The following is a 17500-nucleotide window of genomic DNA, read 5'->3' on the forward strand; positions in this document are numbered from 1 at the left end:
TAAAAGCTCAATTTTTTAATTTTTTAAAATGTTTTCACCCCAAGCTAATCCAACCCATATTGCATCAGCTTCAACATTTAATTTAATTTGTGGGTTGCCGGACAATGTCAGGTTATGGCTCAATATCAAAATAATTGGATTCAATAGTCTGATGTCACATCCGCCCAGCAACGAGCAGCTTGGTTCTAAACAAGGAAAATCGGTACTTTTAATTTTTCATGCTGGCTAGAACTTTCACACGAATGTATAAAAGTCAAACCATGATAAGATTTATAATGTTTTTCTCCTCTCGATGCAAATTTGTGTTGGTCGGAGAAATATTTCATAAGGGCGTCCGCTATTGTTCCGATAGATAAGAACCAGTTACTATGCTTCATTAGGAAGGAAATGACGTCACGACTGTTGAAGCCTATTAACGTCCTCTATATTTCTGAGACAGAACTGGTTTCGCATTATTGTCTAATAATTCTATTCATAATAAAACTTTCTTAAGGGTATCAGTGACATTTAAAAAAAACAACAAGACACTAACTATATAAACAAATTATGCTACGGTGGTGAAATTAGATTTTTAAGACGATAATTATGAAGAGGACGTCATGATGAATTTCATGGTAAAGAAGATAATGGTTATGATGAATATGATGATGATGATGATAAATATAATGATGATGATGATGATGATGATAATGATGATGATGATAAATATAATGATGATGATGATGATGATGATGATGATGATGATGATGATGATGATGGTGATGGTGATGATGATGATGATGATGATGATGATGATGATGATGATGATGTGATGGTGATGATGATGATGATGATGATGATGATGATGATGATGATGGTGATGGTGATGGTGATGATGATGATGATGATGATGATGATGATGAGGATGATGATGATGATGATGGTGGTGTGGTGATGATAAGGTGGTGTGGTGATGATAATGATGATGATGATGATGACGACGATGACGACGACGACGACGACTACGACGACGATGATGATGATGATGATGATGGTGATGATGATGATGATGATGATGATGATGCTGATGCTGATGATGATAATGATGATGATGATGATGATAATGATGATGATGATGATGATGATGATGATGATGATGATGATGGTGATGATGATAAAGATGATGATAAGTCCAGAACAATATTGAAATAAATGAAAAATTGTTTTAAATTGGATGGGCGGGGTCATTAAAGTTAAGAGTTAGGAGAAAATTATTATTTCATGATGACTCATTCATAAACAATAATAAAAATGCAACGCAATACACACCAGGTGGTAAGGTTACACCCCTTTCAATGGGGGAACCCCCTGGACAACCAGGGGAAACCCCCTGCCCCAGCCGCTTTGACAAGGGAGATAATGGTTCGGATGTGTCTCCTTGGAGGGTCAGAGTTATCTTTCCTGTCACTGTTTTAGAGTTCAAGTTCGTGTATCGGATGGTAGGGTAGTAAGGCCTGGATGAAATGTTATAATAAATCAACAACAACAATAACAACAAAAAATGCAGTTAAAGAGTGACACAATATATATATAATATATATATATATATATATATATATATATATATATATATATATATATATGTGTGTGTGTGTATTTGTGTGTGTGTGTATGTGTGTGTGTGTGACACTTCCCTATTCACTTCTTCAAAAGAGAACCTGAATAACAATGCTTGACACATAATGATTTGGACCCAAAACAATTCTTCAGAAAATACACAACTAAAAAAAAAACAAAAAAAAAAAACAAACAACAACAAACTATTCAAATGATAACACTTCACACCAAATAAGAATTTAAAAAGGGCCTCTGGGTGTGGAGAAGGCTTTTCCCCCCACCAATCTAGAGTTTACAAAAAATGTAGTTCTTTAGAGACCGGTCTATCCCTCGAGTTGGCCCAAGAATAGCTGCTGACAGGACCAGGTGGAGATCCCTTGCATCACCTCAAGTGCCAGCAGGCCCGGGCAGGATTGAGTGAGTGAGTGAGTGAGTGAGTCCTTTAGAGCCATTAGGCTCACAGGGCGGGACTTTATCCCGGTTTCTACATCGTGAAATGGACAATAGAAATTATTGCTCATTATCCTTTGGATAAGAATGCCAGTTTATCGCATTGTATTTCCCACCACCAAGATCTAACAGGCTCTGCTACCCATTCAAGGAGGTGGGCAAGGAGGTAGCGGCTATGTGGTTTGGTGGTTTGACACTCGCTTTCGGATCGGAAGGTCCTGGGTTCGAGCCTCGCGCTTGGCGCATAGTTGAGTCCTTGGAAAAGGCTCTTTACTCACATTCTCTCACCGTACTCAGGTGTAAAATGAGTACCTGGCCGTTAACAGCGTTGTCTTTGTCCGAAAAAAATTGTAATATCGCCTAACAGGCGTCATGTCCCGTCCTACATGTTAAATGTTGCTGTTGACCAGATACCCCTTGTACAGCGCTTTGAGCCCATTTAGTGGATATTGCGCTATATAAAGCTCAATTGTTTTTGGGTAGAACATTTTTTTTACTTTACTCTGGATTGATCTCTGTCCCTTTTCATGTGAACTGAGCGCTCTACCAACTGAGCCATGGGGACCCCCCACTCTCGATTTTACAGATCTCGTTCTACATGTTTCGCGTTGCTGTTGGTAAGGAACCCTTTGTAAAGCGCTTTGAGCACATTTTAATTAATATTGCTCTATATAAATCTCTAGTTTTTTGGGGGTTTTCTTTTACATGCTGTATTACTAGTTCAAAATTGTTTTGATCAACTGGTTGGGGAAAGATTAAAGCCCAAAATGTTCCGTATTAAGGACTTTGTTATTATTTGAAAAATGTTTTATTCATTTTTGTTTCAATAACTTCAAAGACTGATATTATGATAAACTCTAAGCTTCAAGAAGCTGTATGTAGACTAGAAAAAGTATCGAATAACGATTAATATAATATTACAGCTTGAAAAGAGAACAATATATTTAACAATATACATTTCAGACCCAAAAGCTTTATACTGCCAATAAAAAAAACCCCTCCAATACAAATGATAATTTTGTTTATACCCATACTTCTTTGTAGTGTCAGGTTTGATACCGTTTGTGTAGTTGATGGTTATTTTAAAATTGAGATTTTGTATAGCGCAATATATACTAAATGTGCCCCAAAGCGCTTTACAAAGCGTCCCTGAACAACAGCAACATGTAACAAGTAGAAAGAGACATGACTCTGGTCAGGCGATGCTCCAATTTTTTTTCCGGACATTAATGGCCAGGAACTCATTTTACACCTGAGTACGGTGAGAGAATGTAAAGAGCCTTTTCCAAGGACTCAATTATGCGTCGAGCAAGGCTCGAACTCAGGACCTTCCGATCCGAAATTGAGTGTCATACCACTTGACCACATAGCCGCACGATCGATCAATCATATTAAGTATACGATTTCAATCCAAATTGAAAAAGAGAAGTGCTTTGTCAGAATTGCTTAATGGCTTTGAACATTATAGTACAGATAAATGGAACTATACAAATTTGTGCCGCCTTGCGGTCTTGTGGTATGACACATTCCTTCAGATCAGAAGGTTCCAGGTTGAGTCTTTGGAAAAAGGTTCTTTACTCACAATCTCTCACTGCACTCAGGTGTAAAATGAGTGCCTGCTCGTGAACAATGTTGTCTCCATCAAAAACGAAAAAAAAATTGTAATGTCGCCTTACAGGTTTATGTCTCGTCCTACATGTTAAGTATTTTTGTTAATTAGAGACCCCTTCTAAAGAGATTTGAGCACATTAATTTAGTGGATATTGCGCTATATAAATGCTCAAGTTAAAGTTCCCAATCTAATCATAGTAACAGTACCATTGTAAAGCAGCTTGTATCATTCCTCCTGGGAAGTCAAAGGTCACCGTAGCAGCCGTAGTTGAGAGGTCACACTTGGCAAACCTTGTCCCATCAAACGGTTCTCCATCCGTAAGTAAATCACTTGTGATATCGCAAGAACCAGATACCGCAGCTGGGTCCTCTCCAAGGCTGTCAATGGCAGGGACATAACTTCCTGTTTGTGTGAATAATAAAAGAGAAGTAAAAATTTAAAAAAGAAGATTTAGGGCTAACCCACGCCGGAGACTGACCCGACGACCCAGCACTGTCGTGCCGTCCTCTGCCGTCTTCCTGATAAAGACGTCGGACACGGACAAAATACTAAAAAAAAAAATAATTGAGCTTTATATAGCGCAATATCTACTAAATGTGCTCAAATCGCTTTACAAGTGTTAAAGTGTTGTTACTAAGAATAAAGAGAAGAGCCGCTAGACCTACCCATACCAAACACCTAAAAAAAACGACAGAGGATGTTGGGTTATTCCAGTCTTCCCTTGGGATAGACCCTAAATACAAATTTCCCCTTGGGAATGAATAAAGGGAATTTTATTTCTTTTATTTTATGAAGTGATCGAAGTTAAAGATGCTAGCGTTGAGCAGTTTGGATTGTTGAGGACTATGAATGGACAATAATCCTGACCAGCACGGTTACAAAACAGACAAGAGACAGACAGTAGACAATAGATTATAGGGAAAACAAAGATATGTGGCTTTTTTGGTCAGGTGGTATGACGCTTTGAAGCGACTAAGTAACTAGAGCATTTATATAGCGCAATATCCACCAAACGTGCTCAAATCGCTTTACAAGGGGTCCCCGACCAACAGCAACACTTAACATATAGACAGGACATGACGTCTGTTAGGCGATATTACAATTTTTTCGGACAGAAACAACGCTGTTAACGGCCAGGTACTCATTTCACACCCGAGTACGGTGAGAGAAAGTGAGTAAAGAGCCTTTTCCAAGAGCTCAACTATGTGCCGAGCGAGGTTCGAACCCAGGAACTTCCGGTCCGAAAACAAGTATCATACCACACAAGTGACACTAATAGGATTTGAGAATCCTCATGAGGGTGTTGTAATGATGAGTCCTTAAACACGCTCCTTACTCTTGTTTTCTCACCATACTCACTCACTCACTCACTCAATCCTCTCCCGGCCTGCTGGCACTTGAGGCGATGCAATGGATCTCCACCAGTTCCCGTCAGCAGCTGTTCTTGGGACCATTTCGAGGGACAGACCACTCTGTTTTAGGTTCTCTCTCTATGGTACGTCATCATGTCTCCCTGGAACGGCCTCGCTTCCTCTTTCTCACCATACCCAGGTTGTTAAATAAGTACTTGGCCAGTATAGCCTTTTCTTTGATGAAAAGAATGCCCCTGACAAGCTGCATGTGTAGTCCTACGTGTCAAACAGTTGCTGCTGGCCCCTTGTGTAAAACATTTCAGCACATGTAGTGGATAATGCGCTTGATAAAAAAACCCCACTGGCTTTTGTTTTGTAAATAACACACAATAGTTTAGAGTTGAATGTTCTGAATACATAATAGCTCAATGAAGTTCAATTGAATATTTATACGATATATTCAGTATTCACAGATGGTCTATTGATGTACTTGAATGTCAAACTACAAAAGAAGAAACTAGACATTGAATCAATGTTACCGCCAAATAAAGCCACCAATCTCTTCATGCTCTAATAAGTTTATTATAAATCTATTGTCTTCTGGCACTTTTCTACTCACTTCATATCTTGCTCTAATAAGTTGAATTAATGATATCCATTTATCCCTCATTTTGATGATACAGTGGATTGAAGTTTCAAAACGTTTATCGGACTATAAAGACAATGCAACTTTCAATGAAAGAGAGAAAATATGCTATTATATTATCATACAAATATCATTTTTTTTAAATCATGCAGATCTGTCTTCAAACCTTAGTTATAATATTTCACCATTTCCAGTTGTAAAATATAAAATCGTATGTAATATAACAGTTCCTCCCAAATTAAGAAATTAAGGAACAGGCACCAGTGTAAGATAAAGATCTGAACAAGTGTGTATAAGAAAAATAAATCCAAAAAAAAAAAATAAATCTACCTCGACTGGGGATCGAACCTCAGATCTTCTGATTACCGGTCAGACGTGCTACCATTACACCACAGATAATCCTGACAGTTGGGACAATTTTAATAACTATATTCTTCACAAGGGTACGCGTTTTACACTGTGAACCCTCGCTTGCATCAAACAAAACACATACATTGATTGAACACGAGAGGATGAGGACGAAGACATTTGAGTAATCAGAAGATCTGAGAGATTCGATCCTCAGTCGAGGTAGACTGATTTTTTGAGATGGTATTTTTCTTCCGTTTTTCTTTCTTGCTTTGTCTGGAACCTTTCATACATACTTGTTCAGATCTTTATCTTACAGTTCCTCCCATAGAGCAGTAACAGAGAAGTGACTTACAATGGATATCTCGCTAACAACTGCGTTGTTTCTGTGAAAATGAAATTGTCCTGCATGATATTATGTTATGTGTTGCTTGGAATCCCTTGTAAAGCACTTTGGACACATTCAGTGATATTGCGGTATATTAAAGCTAAACATTTCGTGCTATTTTGGCACGAGTCTGATACTCGACCAATTTGGGCTCTCAGCAAAATTTAAAAAAACCCCAATAAAATAGAAGTAAAACTCACCTGCAGCGCTTTTGTCACATTTGTCACCATCAATGCCTTCTTTACAAGAACATTTGCCAGTTGCCTTATCACAAGTCAGGCTCGTAGAACCACCCTCATTACACTCACACGGCTTGCATTCCTGGGAATGAATTATATCATTATTCAAGATAGATAGAATTATTAAAATAATCAGAAATATGAAATATTTAGTTTATGAAACCATATTTATTCTACTCAATAAAACACATAACTTAACCAAGTATCAAGATATTCTAAATTAAATATTAAAGTTTCAACAACAATATCACTCTGATAATAAAACGTTTTGAGACAGTGGGTCGTAGTTGTGCAAATGGGAAACAAAAACTAGAAAAGGAAAAAAAATGAGCTTATATATAGTGCATTATCCACTATCCGTGCTCCAATCGATTTATAAGGGGTCCCTGGCCAACAGCAACATTTAACATGTAGGACGGTACATGACACAAGATTACAACTTTATAGGACAGAGACAACGCTGTTAACGGCCAGGTACTCATTTTACACCTGATTGCTGTGAGAGAACCATGCGCCGAGCGAACTCGAGCTCAGTACCTTCCGATCCCAAAACGAGTGTCATAACACTAGACCACATAATCGCACAAAAGGAAGATTCAAATCCCCCTGTGGACGGCGCAAAATACAATTATATGGAATGCTCTTTTCATACAAAATCTCACTATACCCAGGTTTAAAAGAAAACCTGGTCGATAGCAGCTTTGTTTCTGTTGAAAGAAAATAAATACAATGATGTCTTACTGCAAGACTCATTCTACAATGTTTAGTGTGTTCTTGACTTTACTTCGGTCTCTCTATAAAGCATTTCGAGCACATTTAGTGGATGTTGCAAAGTAGAAAGTTTACATTTTCTTTCTATTTATTCTTGTCTTGTTTTGTCATTAAATCTGTGCATCGAAGATAATCGAGACTGTGAATTTGGTGAGAATCAACGGACTTGCCTAACCCTTCACTTTTGGTTTTATTGATTTCTCTGTCATATTCAATTGGGCAATTAACTCTTTCCTAACCGAATATTTTCAGTATTTTCCGAAAATGATAGACTTACCCAGCAGAAAAATTGATTTAAAAAAAAAAACTGAAACAAGCTCACCACAAAACAACTTTATGTTCTTATTAATTAAACAAAGATCATTCTTCAAACTTTGTAATGTACAAAATATATCTGAATAAGAAGAATGTATATTGTGTCCTAACAAATGTGACGATTTTGCTGTTGGTGGTGAGGAGGGGGTTAATTATTTTGATATTTTTGGGCAGAGAATTCCATATTCGGATGGTGCTTTGAAAAAAAAAACAAGTTGAGATGAATGTTTGTTTCCATTTTATTACTTACTTCTTGAGATTTACCTGTAGGAAACCCGTAGTATTCGTCCTTGCAGATATCACACTGACGACCAGTGATGCTGTCTTTACATGGGCACTGACCACCTGATTGAGCACAGGTGTTGCTTTGCTCTTTGGTACCATCAAGATTACACTCACATGCTGGTAGAAAGAAATTTGGGGAGAGATGAAAATAGGTGGAAACGTTGAGGTAGGACAGATAGTGTTTCTGACGGCTTAACAATCATAATAGAAAAAGACAACAGCAGTGACAAATAAAACAACTACAACACCAAGGATGTTTTGATAATTACAGTGATGATGGTGTTGATTATGATGATGGTGATGATGATGATGATGATGATGATGATGATGACAAAGAAGAAGAAGGCTATCTATATGGACGTTTTACAAATATATCAAATAATACACCTATTGCTCTTCTTCAAAGTAGAAAAAAGGTGCTAAAAATGCCTCTCTACCTGTGCAACTCCCAAGGCCTGGTTCTTCCAAGAGCCCATAAAATCCTGGTATACACGAGTCGCACTGTCTCCCGGTCACCTGTTCCTTACACACACACTGACCAATTGGATTCAGGCCAACTGCAGTTTGTGCACAAACCATGTTGCCTTCGTCCACTCCGAGTGAGTTACATTCACAAGCTGGGGGAGGAAACCAATTTAAAGTTTATATTGATGGAATGACGTTAAGTAAAATGTTCACAAGTTCTATAAGCCATAATTAACACACAAAATTAAGTGTAAACTTTAACTTTTAGTCTGTGAAAGGAAATTTAATGTGAATTTAATCATCTCTCTAACTGTCTGAAAACTAATTCAAACTAGTACCCCACTAAAATAAAACCCGTCTTAAAATGTAAGAATAATCTCCAAATAAAAATGATTTTTAAACACAGCTAGGACCCGCATCACCAATATGGTGGCATTTGGTTGCTTTTAATCAAATAATAAGATAAAGAGAAAAATTATTCAACTTAAAATATAATAAACAACAATTTTTGGCGGTCCGTTACCCGTCCATTTAACTCACTCAACCCTAACACCGACTATATTATCCGTATTTTACCAGGGGTTAATTTTACCCCATGCCTATTTATTACATTTTTCTGAGACAAATTATAGGCGTATCTAGTATCAAAGCTAGTGTTTTTAGTTTTTACATGTTAATGATAGTTGAATAAAAATATCTAGGCACATGCTCATTTTTAATACATTTTTTCCCCAATTTTCAAAACTAGCAAAGATTTCTAGGATTGAGTGAGATAACATACCGAGGCATCTCTTTGGATCATTGATGGTAGTCGTTGTGTTGGGGAAGAAACTCTCCAAACACGTCTCGCAGTGCTTGCCTCGCGTGTTGTGTGTACAATTATTACACACACCTCTACCATAGGATGGGTCATATGTGCAGGAGTCGGCGTGATCGTTACATTCGCACTCTGGTAATTAAAATGATGGGAGGAAAGGTTTACAATTGAAAATAAATACATAAATAAATAAATACATAATAAATAAAAATCCCTTTATTCATCCCCATGGAGGAAATTTGTCTCTTGGGCCTATTCCAAAGGAAGTCTGGAATAACCCAGGCGTCAGCAGAAGTGCAGCGCCGCAAATTGAGTTACGGCGTGGTAACTTGCTCAAGGCCACATACACAGAGCGGTGTTGGGTCATCGAACTCGGTACCTTTCGGGTACGAAGCAAAGGCTGCTGAGCCATGTGGATAGTTTTGGGGTTGTTTTTTTTTTTTTTTTAAAGTAATTCTTACATAATATTACTGAAACAATGTTTAATCATGATAATTTATCAGAGACTTGAGAATGATTATTATCATTGTTGCTTTCATGATTATTTATTTATCAATATTTCATTGTACATATATGATTCATTCGATCATGACCAATTTTCAATTACCAGTATTTTATGATAGTATTTTTCGATTTTACATTGCCGTATTGATATTTTTCCTTGCATTCAAAGTTGTGTAAAACTGTCTGTGAATGATACAATGCAAGCTATATGAGATTATGTAATTATAAACTATTGTATACGGCATTTAAAGGATAAGTCCTATATTAAGTCTTTAGTAAGATAAGATAAGATAAGATACGTAATGAGCAAGAATTTATCCCAGTTTTTATGGCGGTATACACTCGCTTTCTACTTTACTTCCTCGCATAGTGCGGACTTTCCACTCAACCTAACAGATCAAGCTACCCAATCATTGCTGGATAGACAAAGCTAATCAAAAAAAAATATTGACTGCACCCAACCACTTATAACAGCCCCTTTGCTTACGAGACCATAATTCTACCGAGTTATTTAATTAAAAAATATTTTTACAAATCAACGTAGAACAGTGGCCATTTGGCCTTTCTTGAGCTAAAATATATATCAAACTGAGAATGAACTTCCTTTAAATCTTCTGTCATATACATTCTTTATATACTTTCATATAATCAATGCAACCAAAAGGAGTTTTACTTTTAACAGCTTACTCACCCCCCAAAAAAATGTACCCAGTGATCAAATTCATACAAATTTTCGATCTGGTGTGTCATTAATTCACTTATCCATATATGGACATTTTATTAACTTACAAACATACTCATTTGTTTGCTTTATATATTTATTTATTTTACTTATCTCTGAAGAGTTAGAGAAGTTGAAACTTATAATAATAATTAGATTAGAAGATTTTCCTCTTGATAAATACAAAGTAAAATAAATAAGCACATCTAAATAGCGCATTTTCAAAGTTTCACTAATGCTCATAATTCATATTGTATAATGTTCTTTATTCTTCCCCCCCGCCTTGTACGCCCACCCCCCCCCCTGTAGTTAACAAGCAAATCACCATTCCAATTTTTATTGGCACTCTTAGAAACTCTGCCACACTACCTATGTACCTAATCTTTCTCATCTAACTGATCCAAAAGGGTAATGCGTGTAAAATGCCATTCCCAAGAACCCCCCCCCCCCACACACACACACACATACACCCAGGGTGCCAGATTAATAGTTACGTCATTAGTGTTCCATAAACCACTGACATCTTTATCAAGGCTCTAGTTAAACTAAGGTTTGAAGCGACTTTTTTGGGGGTCGTGGATAGCTCATACGGTAGAGTCACTCTCTCCCCAGACGGAGTTGTACCAGTAAAGTCGCGGGTTCGAGCCCCCGTCGCCGCCGCGAAGATTTTATTCTCTGTTGTCTTCTGGCACTTTCCTACTCACTTCATTCCTTGTTATTATCAACATAAGTGCCTGCTCCACTCACTTTTCTGAATTGAAAATTCATCCCAAGTACCGAAATATCATACTCAATGTCTCAATCGTTTCTATGTTACATGTTTGTGTTGAGAAAATTGGCTATTAAGCTTAAATGCTGGACAACCAACTTCGCGGCGTTTGTGTGTGTTGAACCTCAAGAAGTCGGGGAGAGAAGGCTCTAGTTGACTAAGGTTTGAAGCGACTTTTTTGGGGTGGTGGATAGCTCATACGATAGAGTCACGATCTCACCGCCAGGCGGAGTTGTCGTACCAGTAAGTTCGCGGATTCGAGCCCCCATCGCTGCCGCGAAGTTGTTATTCTCTGTTGTCTTCTGGCACTTTCCAACCTACTTCATTTCTTGTTATTGTGATGGTATCTATGGTAGAAAAAAAGAACATAGTGAAATGTTAATAATGGGCCTTTTTCTACGGCCCTACGTCTCAGAAGTCGGGTGTCAAACCACAAAACCTAAGAGGAAGTTAATCAAATGAATATTAAAAAAAATACATTCCTACTTTTACACTCATTAGCCGTTCCATCAGTGTAAGGCATGTAGTTGCCTCGTTTCCAGGGTCGTTCATTGTACAAAGGAAGGCATTCCTCACAATTAACTCCTTGCGTGTTGTGTTTGCAATCACACACCAGCTTATCTCCTCCATTGGTGCAGCTGGACGCATGGAGGTTACAGAAGCATCTGAAAAAATTAAAGCGTATGTGTTGAAATTTTTTTCCTCTGACCAAACACTTGTTTATTGTTTATTAATACATTTTAAAATGTGTTGTTGATTAAAGTGATGATGTGTTGTTGGTAAAACTGTCAAGCTTGAATGTTATGATAAGTTTTTGGTGGTGACTGCAGACCTGCCAAGTACTACAAAAAACTCGTAGAAATACGAATTGTTGGCTCCAGCTACAGAACTGCATAGGTCTCTTTGGCTCAATAAATCTTGTTGAAAAGGAAATTTAAGTTCATCAGAACTTATATTCGGGAATTGGGAGCACGTGTGGATCATGCTGAGGGCAAACTCTCTCTTTCTCAAGCTTTGATTTCCACGTTCATTTGTTCATTGTTGTACTGACGAAGGGTTTGTACCCGAAACGTCCTTGGTCTGTATTGTTCCTATACGAAGCCTTTCCACCATCACTGTTTTGTTAATATTATTCAGCTTATGATAAAATTTGAAGTATCAGGATCATCTCGACGAATCACCGTCTTCAGATGGTCGATTACATAATATTATGATTGATGAAAATAATAATGACTACGACGATGATTGTACAGAAGATGGTAACACTTTGGATAATGTACCTGGATGTTTAGGAAATGTAAATGGTATGGATTATAGTCGACACCATAATATATTACAGCCCTTTTCTCTAAGGTTGTATTCTGAGATAGATAGTAAAAGGGGGAAAACTATTTTTTTAAAAATGAATCATCATCAATTTTTTTATGCCTGTCACAAATGGCGTGCCATATGATTTTGTGTTGAGTCCTCTTTTATTTGTTTTGCTTATTGATAATTTCTTCAGGATAATCATTACTTTAGATATTTTCATATTTTCTAAAAGTCATAAAATTAAATATTGAATACACCAGTCGCATGACTTTTGTCAAATCTAGAATTGTCATATGTTTTTGTTTTTTTAAGGGTTTTACGGCGTTTGCAACATTAAGGTCATATCAGCGCCAGTAAATGGAAGAAAATGGGATAGTAAAAAGTTATAGAATTACAATTTAAGCACAAAAGAAAAGGTAAGACAAAGGGGAATTGGTTCAAATAGGGAACAGATGTAGATTCCAAGAGCACACCGTCAAAGTACTTAGTTTGAGATCACCTAAAAGTCTCATCCAGACACGAGCACAGGTCCCAACCAAGAGGAATACACTATAAGGTTTACCAATCATATAATACAAGGCATAACAGAGAGATGATTTACAAGGAAAAAAATATCATCTCCGAAAACTATAACTATACATTCAACTGTTTCTCTCTCAGCCAAGGACTCCGACCACGGTCAGGACAAAACCAAGCAATCTCATTCCAAGACAAAGACAGAAAGCAATTGGAAAACAGATAAGAGGGGATAGAAGACACACCAAGTACCTCCCTGCACGCTATGGGAAGTAGGAACCCCACCCAGAATTGTCATGCGTAATCGAATCAGTCGTTTTAAATGGTATTATCAGCTATCTCTTTTGTGGCTGACTAATTTTGTTATATTTAATTAGAGCGTTATAGTTGCACACTATGTAACCCGCAACACGTATCATGCATCACTTATCACGTACCACATGTCGAGTAATTATCACATGACAGGCTAGTTATAAAAGGGTTATTTTTTGTGCAAAATAAATCTCTCAGTACATGGGCCCGTTTTCATGAACGTGGACGAGAGCTTAGTCTCTGACCTTAGTCAAGGACTTGAAAAAATCGGATTTTATGTGAGCTGACCAAGCAAGTCCCAGACTAAGATCACGGCACCTTCGACTAAGTTTGGCAAAGCTTTAGTCATTTGCTGAGACCGGACTTCTAGCTTAGTCTGAGACTAGTTACGAGGGTACATCATTGCGTCGACAAGATGGCAGCTATTTTTAGATTGAGAGAGCTTCGATTCGGAAGGAAAATACGTCGGTTACGAATGACAGAGGCAAAAACTGTCCTGTTGCTATTGACACTGGTCTTAAAGAAATTTATAAAATAGGTGCAGATTGTCGAAAGCAAACATTATTGAAAGTAAAAACTAAAATCCTGATGACCACGACAACGACGATGATGATGATGATGATGATGATGATGATGAAGATGATGATGATGATGATGATGATGATGATGATGATGATGATGATGATGATGATGATGGTGATGATGTATGATGATGATGATGATGATGATGATGGATGATGATGATGAATGATGATGGTGATGATGATGATGATGATGATGATGATGATGGTGATGATGATGATGATGATGATGATGATGTGATGATGATGATGGTGATGATGATGATGATGATGATGATGATGATGAAGATGATGATGATGATGATGATGATGATGATGATGATGATGATGTACTCAAAATACTTGCCTAGCCATGATGTTCATGTCCTGTACGGCGTAGTAATATTCATCATAATTCCCTCTACCATCCGAAGCAGGGCGAATGAATCTGAACCTGAGATCGCTGAATATCAAAAAGTCCAGCATCAGGTTGTCCAGAGCATCGTAGTAACTAGCGTAGTCTGTGAGAGTTGGGCCTAGGAACAGTTGCGACCTCTCGTCCAAGTCAAAGGTGACTCTTCCGCCTGGACGTGGCTGACTTTTCAGCTCGACATACCTTTCGAGTGAAATGAAAAAAAAGGAAGGGTAATGGTAGGACAACGAGTGAGCAAAAAAGACAATTGAAGACATTACATGAGAGTGAGAGTTTGAATAACAAGAAAAGAAAAAAAGAAAGAGAAATAAATAAACAACAACAACAACAGCAAACAAACAAAAAAAGATTCAAAACAAAAAATAAATAAAAATAAAACAAAATAAAAACCGACCCCCCCCCCCCCCCCCAAAAAAAAAAAAACAACAAACAAACAAAAAAACAACCCCCCCCCCTAAATACCAAAACAAAACAAAATAAACAGACAAAAGGCTGAATGGAAATGTGATTGATTTCGTTAATTTGAAATTACATCTGAGCGTACCTGGAGCCGAACATAAAGTATACAGTTAATTGATCAAAGCTGCGAAATTAAGATTTTTTTCTTTTTGAAGTTTAAGACGATACTTCTAGGTAGCTCATTCTACTTTGTGTATAATATTTGTATCATTCTGGTATGACAGTAACTTGGACGTATAAGGTTTCAACCCTGCTGATGCCTAAATTATTCTAATCTTCCTTTGGAAAAGACTCCAGAAAAACTAAACAATCCTTTGGAGATCAATAATGAAGTGATGTTTTTTTAAAATTTATTTGTTTATTTATTCATTCATGTATTTATTTACCAGACCAACCCTAATGAAAGTAATAAAAACAAGAAAACTAAGGTATTTTGGAAACCTAAGACGCCATCAAACTGTCAACAAGGACATTCTTGAGGGTAGAGTTGAAGGGAAAAGAGGAAGAGGCAGGCCAGCAAGAACTTGGATAGATGATGTGAGTACATGGACAGGATTGTCGGCAGCCGAATGCAGTCAGCAAGCCGTCAACAGGGAAGATTGGCGTGTCATTTCAAGTCGACCTCAACCCATGAGATGACACTGGAAGTAAGTAAGTATTTATTTATTTCAATTCATTTATTTGTTTATTTGTTTATTTACTTATTTTCATCGATCAATTTATTCATTTATTTATCTTTACTGACGACAACTGTTTACCTGTCGTTTGTACATTTATTGTACATGCAAATCTGGAAAGGGGTATATCATCGACGTGCACTTATTCGCAGGTCTGATAACCTAATTCCTTATGGGTTCATTGCTGTACTGGAAATATCAAAGAATGACGAAAAATATTGTCCATTGCAACAATATTAAATTATGCCCAAAAGTGGTTCCCTGGCGTCAGACCAGGATATATATATATATATATATATATAATATATATATATATATATATATATATATATATATATATATATCATATATATATATATATATATAATATATATATATATATATATATATATATATACGTCGGACAAAGAGTTTTTTAAATGTAAAAAGTATTTGTAAAAATGTTTTGAAAATATCAGACTGCCTCAACTACAGATTGAAACTCAAAACTCCTGATTACACTGAATCTTTCTGCTTCCTCTGGCACTGTATCTTAGGGCTAACCCACACCGGAGACCGACTCCGACGACCCGACACTGCCGTCCTCTGCCGTCTTCCGGATAAAGACGTCGGGCACGGACAAAATACTAAGGATAAAGAGACGAGCCGCTAGGCCTACCCATATCAGGCACACGACGTCCTCTGCCGTTTTTGTTTTTTTCGAGCTTGGTATGGGTTGGTCTGACCTATGTCTAGCAGCTCTACTCTTTATTCTTAGTATTTTGTCCGTGCCCGACGTCTTTATCCGGAAGACGGCAGAGGACGGCAGTGTCGGGTCGTCACAGTCAGTCTCCGGTGTGGGTTAGCCCTTATACAGAGTTTCAGATTTCAATCTTAACTTACGTGCCAGGGGATTGTGGTAACGTCGTAGATCCTTCCGGCAATTTGGTCTGTGCGGCTATGTAGTCTTGTGGTATGACACTCGCTTTCAGATTGGAAGGTCCTGGGTTCATAGCCTTGCTCGTGGAATAGTTCATGAATCCTTGGAAGAGATTCTTTACTCACATTCTCTCAGGTGTAAAATGAGTACCTAGAGAGTTGTCTATGTCGGAAAAAAAAATTTGTAATATCGTCTAACAGGCGTCATGTCTCGTTCTATATGTTTCGTGTTGCTGTTGGTCAGGAACCCTCTGTAAAGCGCTTTGAACACATTTAGTGGATATTGCGCTATATAAATGCTATTTTTATTGGAGGGGGGGGGGGGTAGGGTTATCACTAAATTGTCACTTTACTTGTTTGTGCAGATAACAACAGCCGGGTTCTCTTTCGTCACAACCGCATTGAGATCCACATGGTCACGGAATAGGTCACAGTTCCTGGCATAAAACTGAAGAGGCGTCCACGTGGCTCCGTTATCGACGGACTTTTCCAGAACCATCGTTTCTGGGCGTCCGGAGTTGAAAGTTAGAATGATGTTCCCAGCGAGTCGGAACAACTTGTTGAATGACACGGTGATGTTAATGGTCAAATCTGGTGGAAAGAATGAAGGGAATGAAGGGAAATGGGCTATTATTTAATTAAACTGTTTACCGCGTTATGATATTAGGAGTTTCGACTTTTCGCAGCAGCTTCTAATGGTGCTCACACTATTATGCTATGACGATCTATCCAGGACATAAACAACTCATCACCGCACTCGTGCAACGTCGCAAACCTTCCCGGAAGCTTCGTCACAACTCATTGTTCAACTTGAAGTTCTACGGTTTCGGGCTTTCGACCACAACGGGCACATGTTGGACAGGTGGCAAGTCCCCACTGACACAGCAAGCGTGCTGTGAAGCAGGTTCTCGACCGAAACCGATACACTGCCACCCAATGTCTCCTTTTGCTGGTGGAAAAGCCTGACAAATTCTCCCCCAGTTTCGAGGAGTCGATCCCCACGAGGGATTGCATTCGACCAAACCGACGTCCATCT

The 17500-nt window shown here is 37.9% G+C and overlaps 1 protein-coding gene across 1 annotated transcript in view; it reads right to left on the reverse strand.

Moving 5' to 3' along the window:
- The window catches only part of LOC144980305 (uncharacterized), an 86599-nt gene that overhangs the window by 29349 nt on the left and 39750 nt on the right, over positions 1-17500 (reverse strand). Inside the window, exons 5-13 of the mRNA XM_078927962.1 lie at positions 16818-17055; positions 14345-14593; positions 11765-11943; positions 9249-9416; positions 8440-8619; positions 7968-8119; positions 6593-6713; positions 3865-4060; positions 1309-1493 (exon numbers count right to left, since the gene is read on the reverse strand). Coding sequence (XP_078784088.1) covers positions 1309-1493; positions 3865-4060; positions 6593-6713; positions 7968-8119; positions 8440-8619; positions 9249-9416; positions 11765-11943; positions 14345-14593; positions 16818-17055 — 1668 coding nt within the window. The remainder of the gene's footprint in view (positions 1-1308; positions 1494-3864; positions 4061-6592; positions 6714-7967; positions 8120-8439; positions 8620-9248; positions 9417-11764; positions 11944-14344; positions 14594-16817; positions 17056-17500) is intronic.

This window comes from Berghia stephanieae, chromosome 9 (assembly GCF_034508935.2).
Source record: "Berghia stephanieae isolate SIO BIC M18660-M18661 chromosome 9, UCSD_Bste_1.3, whole genome shotgun sequence".
Taxonomy (NCBI): domain Eukaryota; kingdom Metazoa; phylum Mollusca; class Gastropoda; order Nudibranchia; family Aeolidiidae; genus Berghia; species Berghia stephanieae.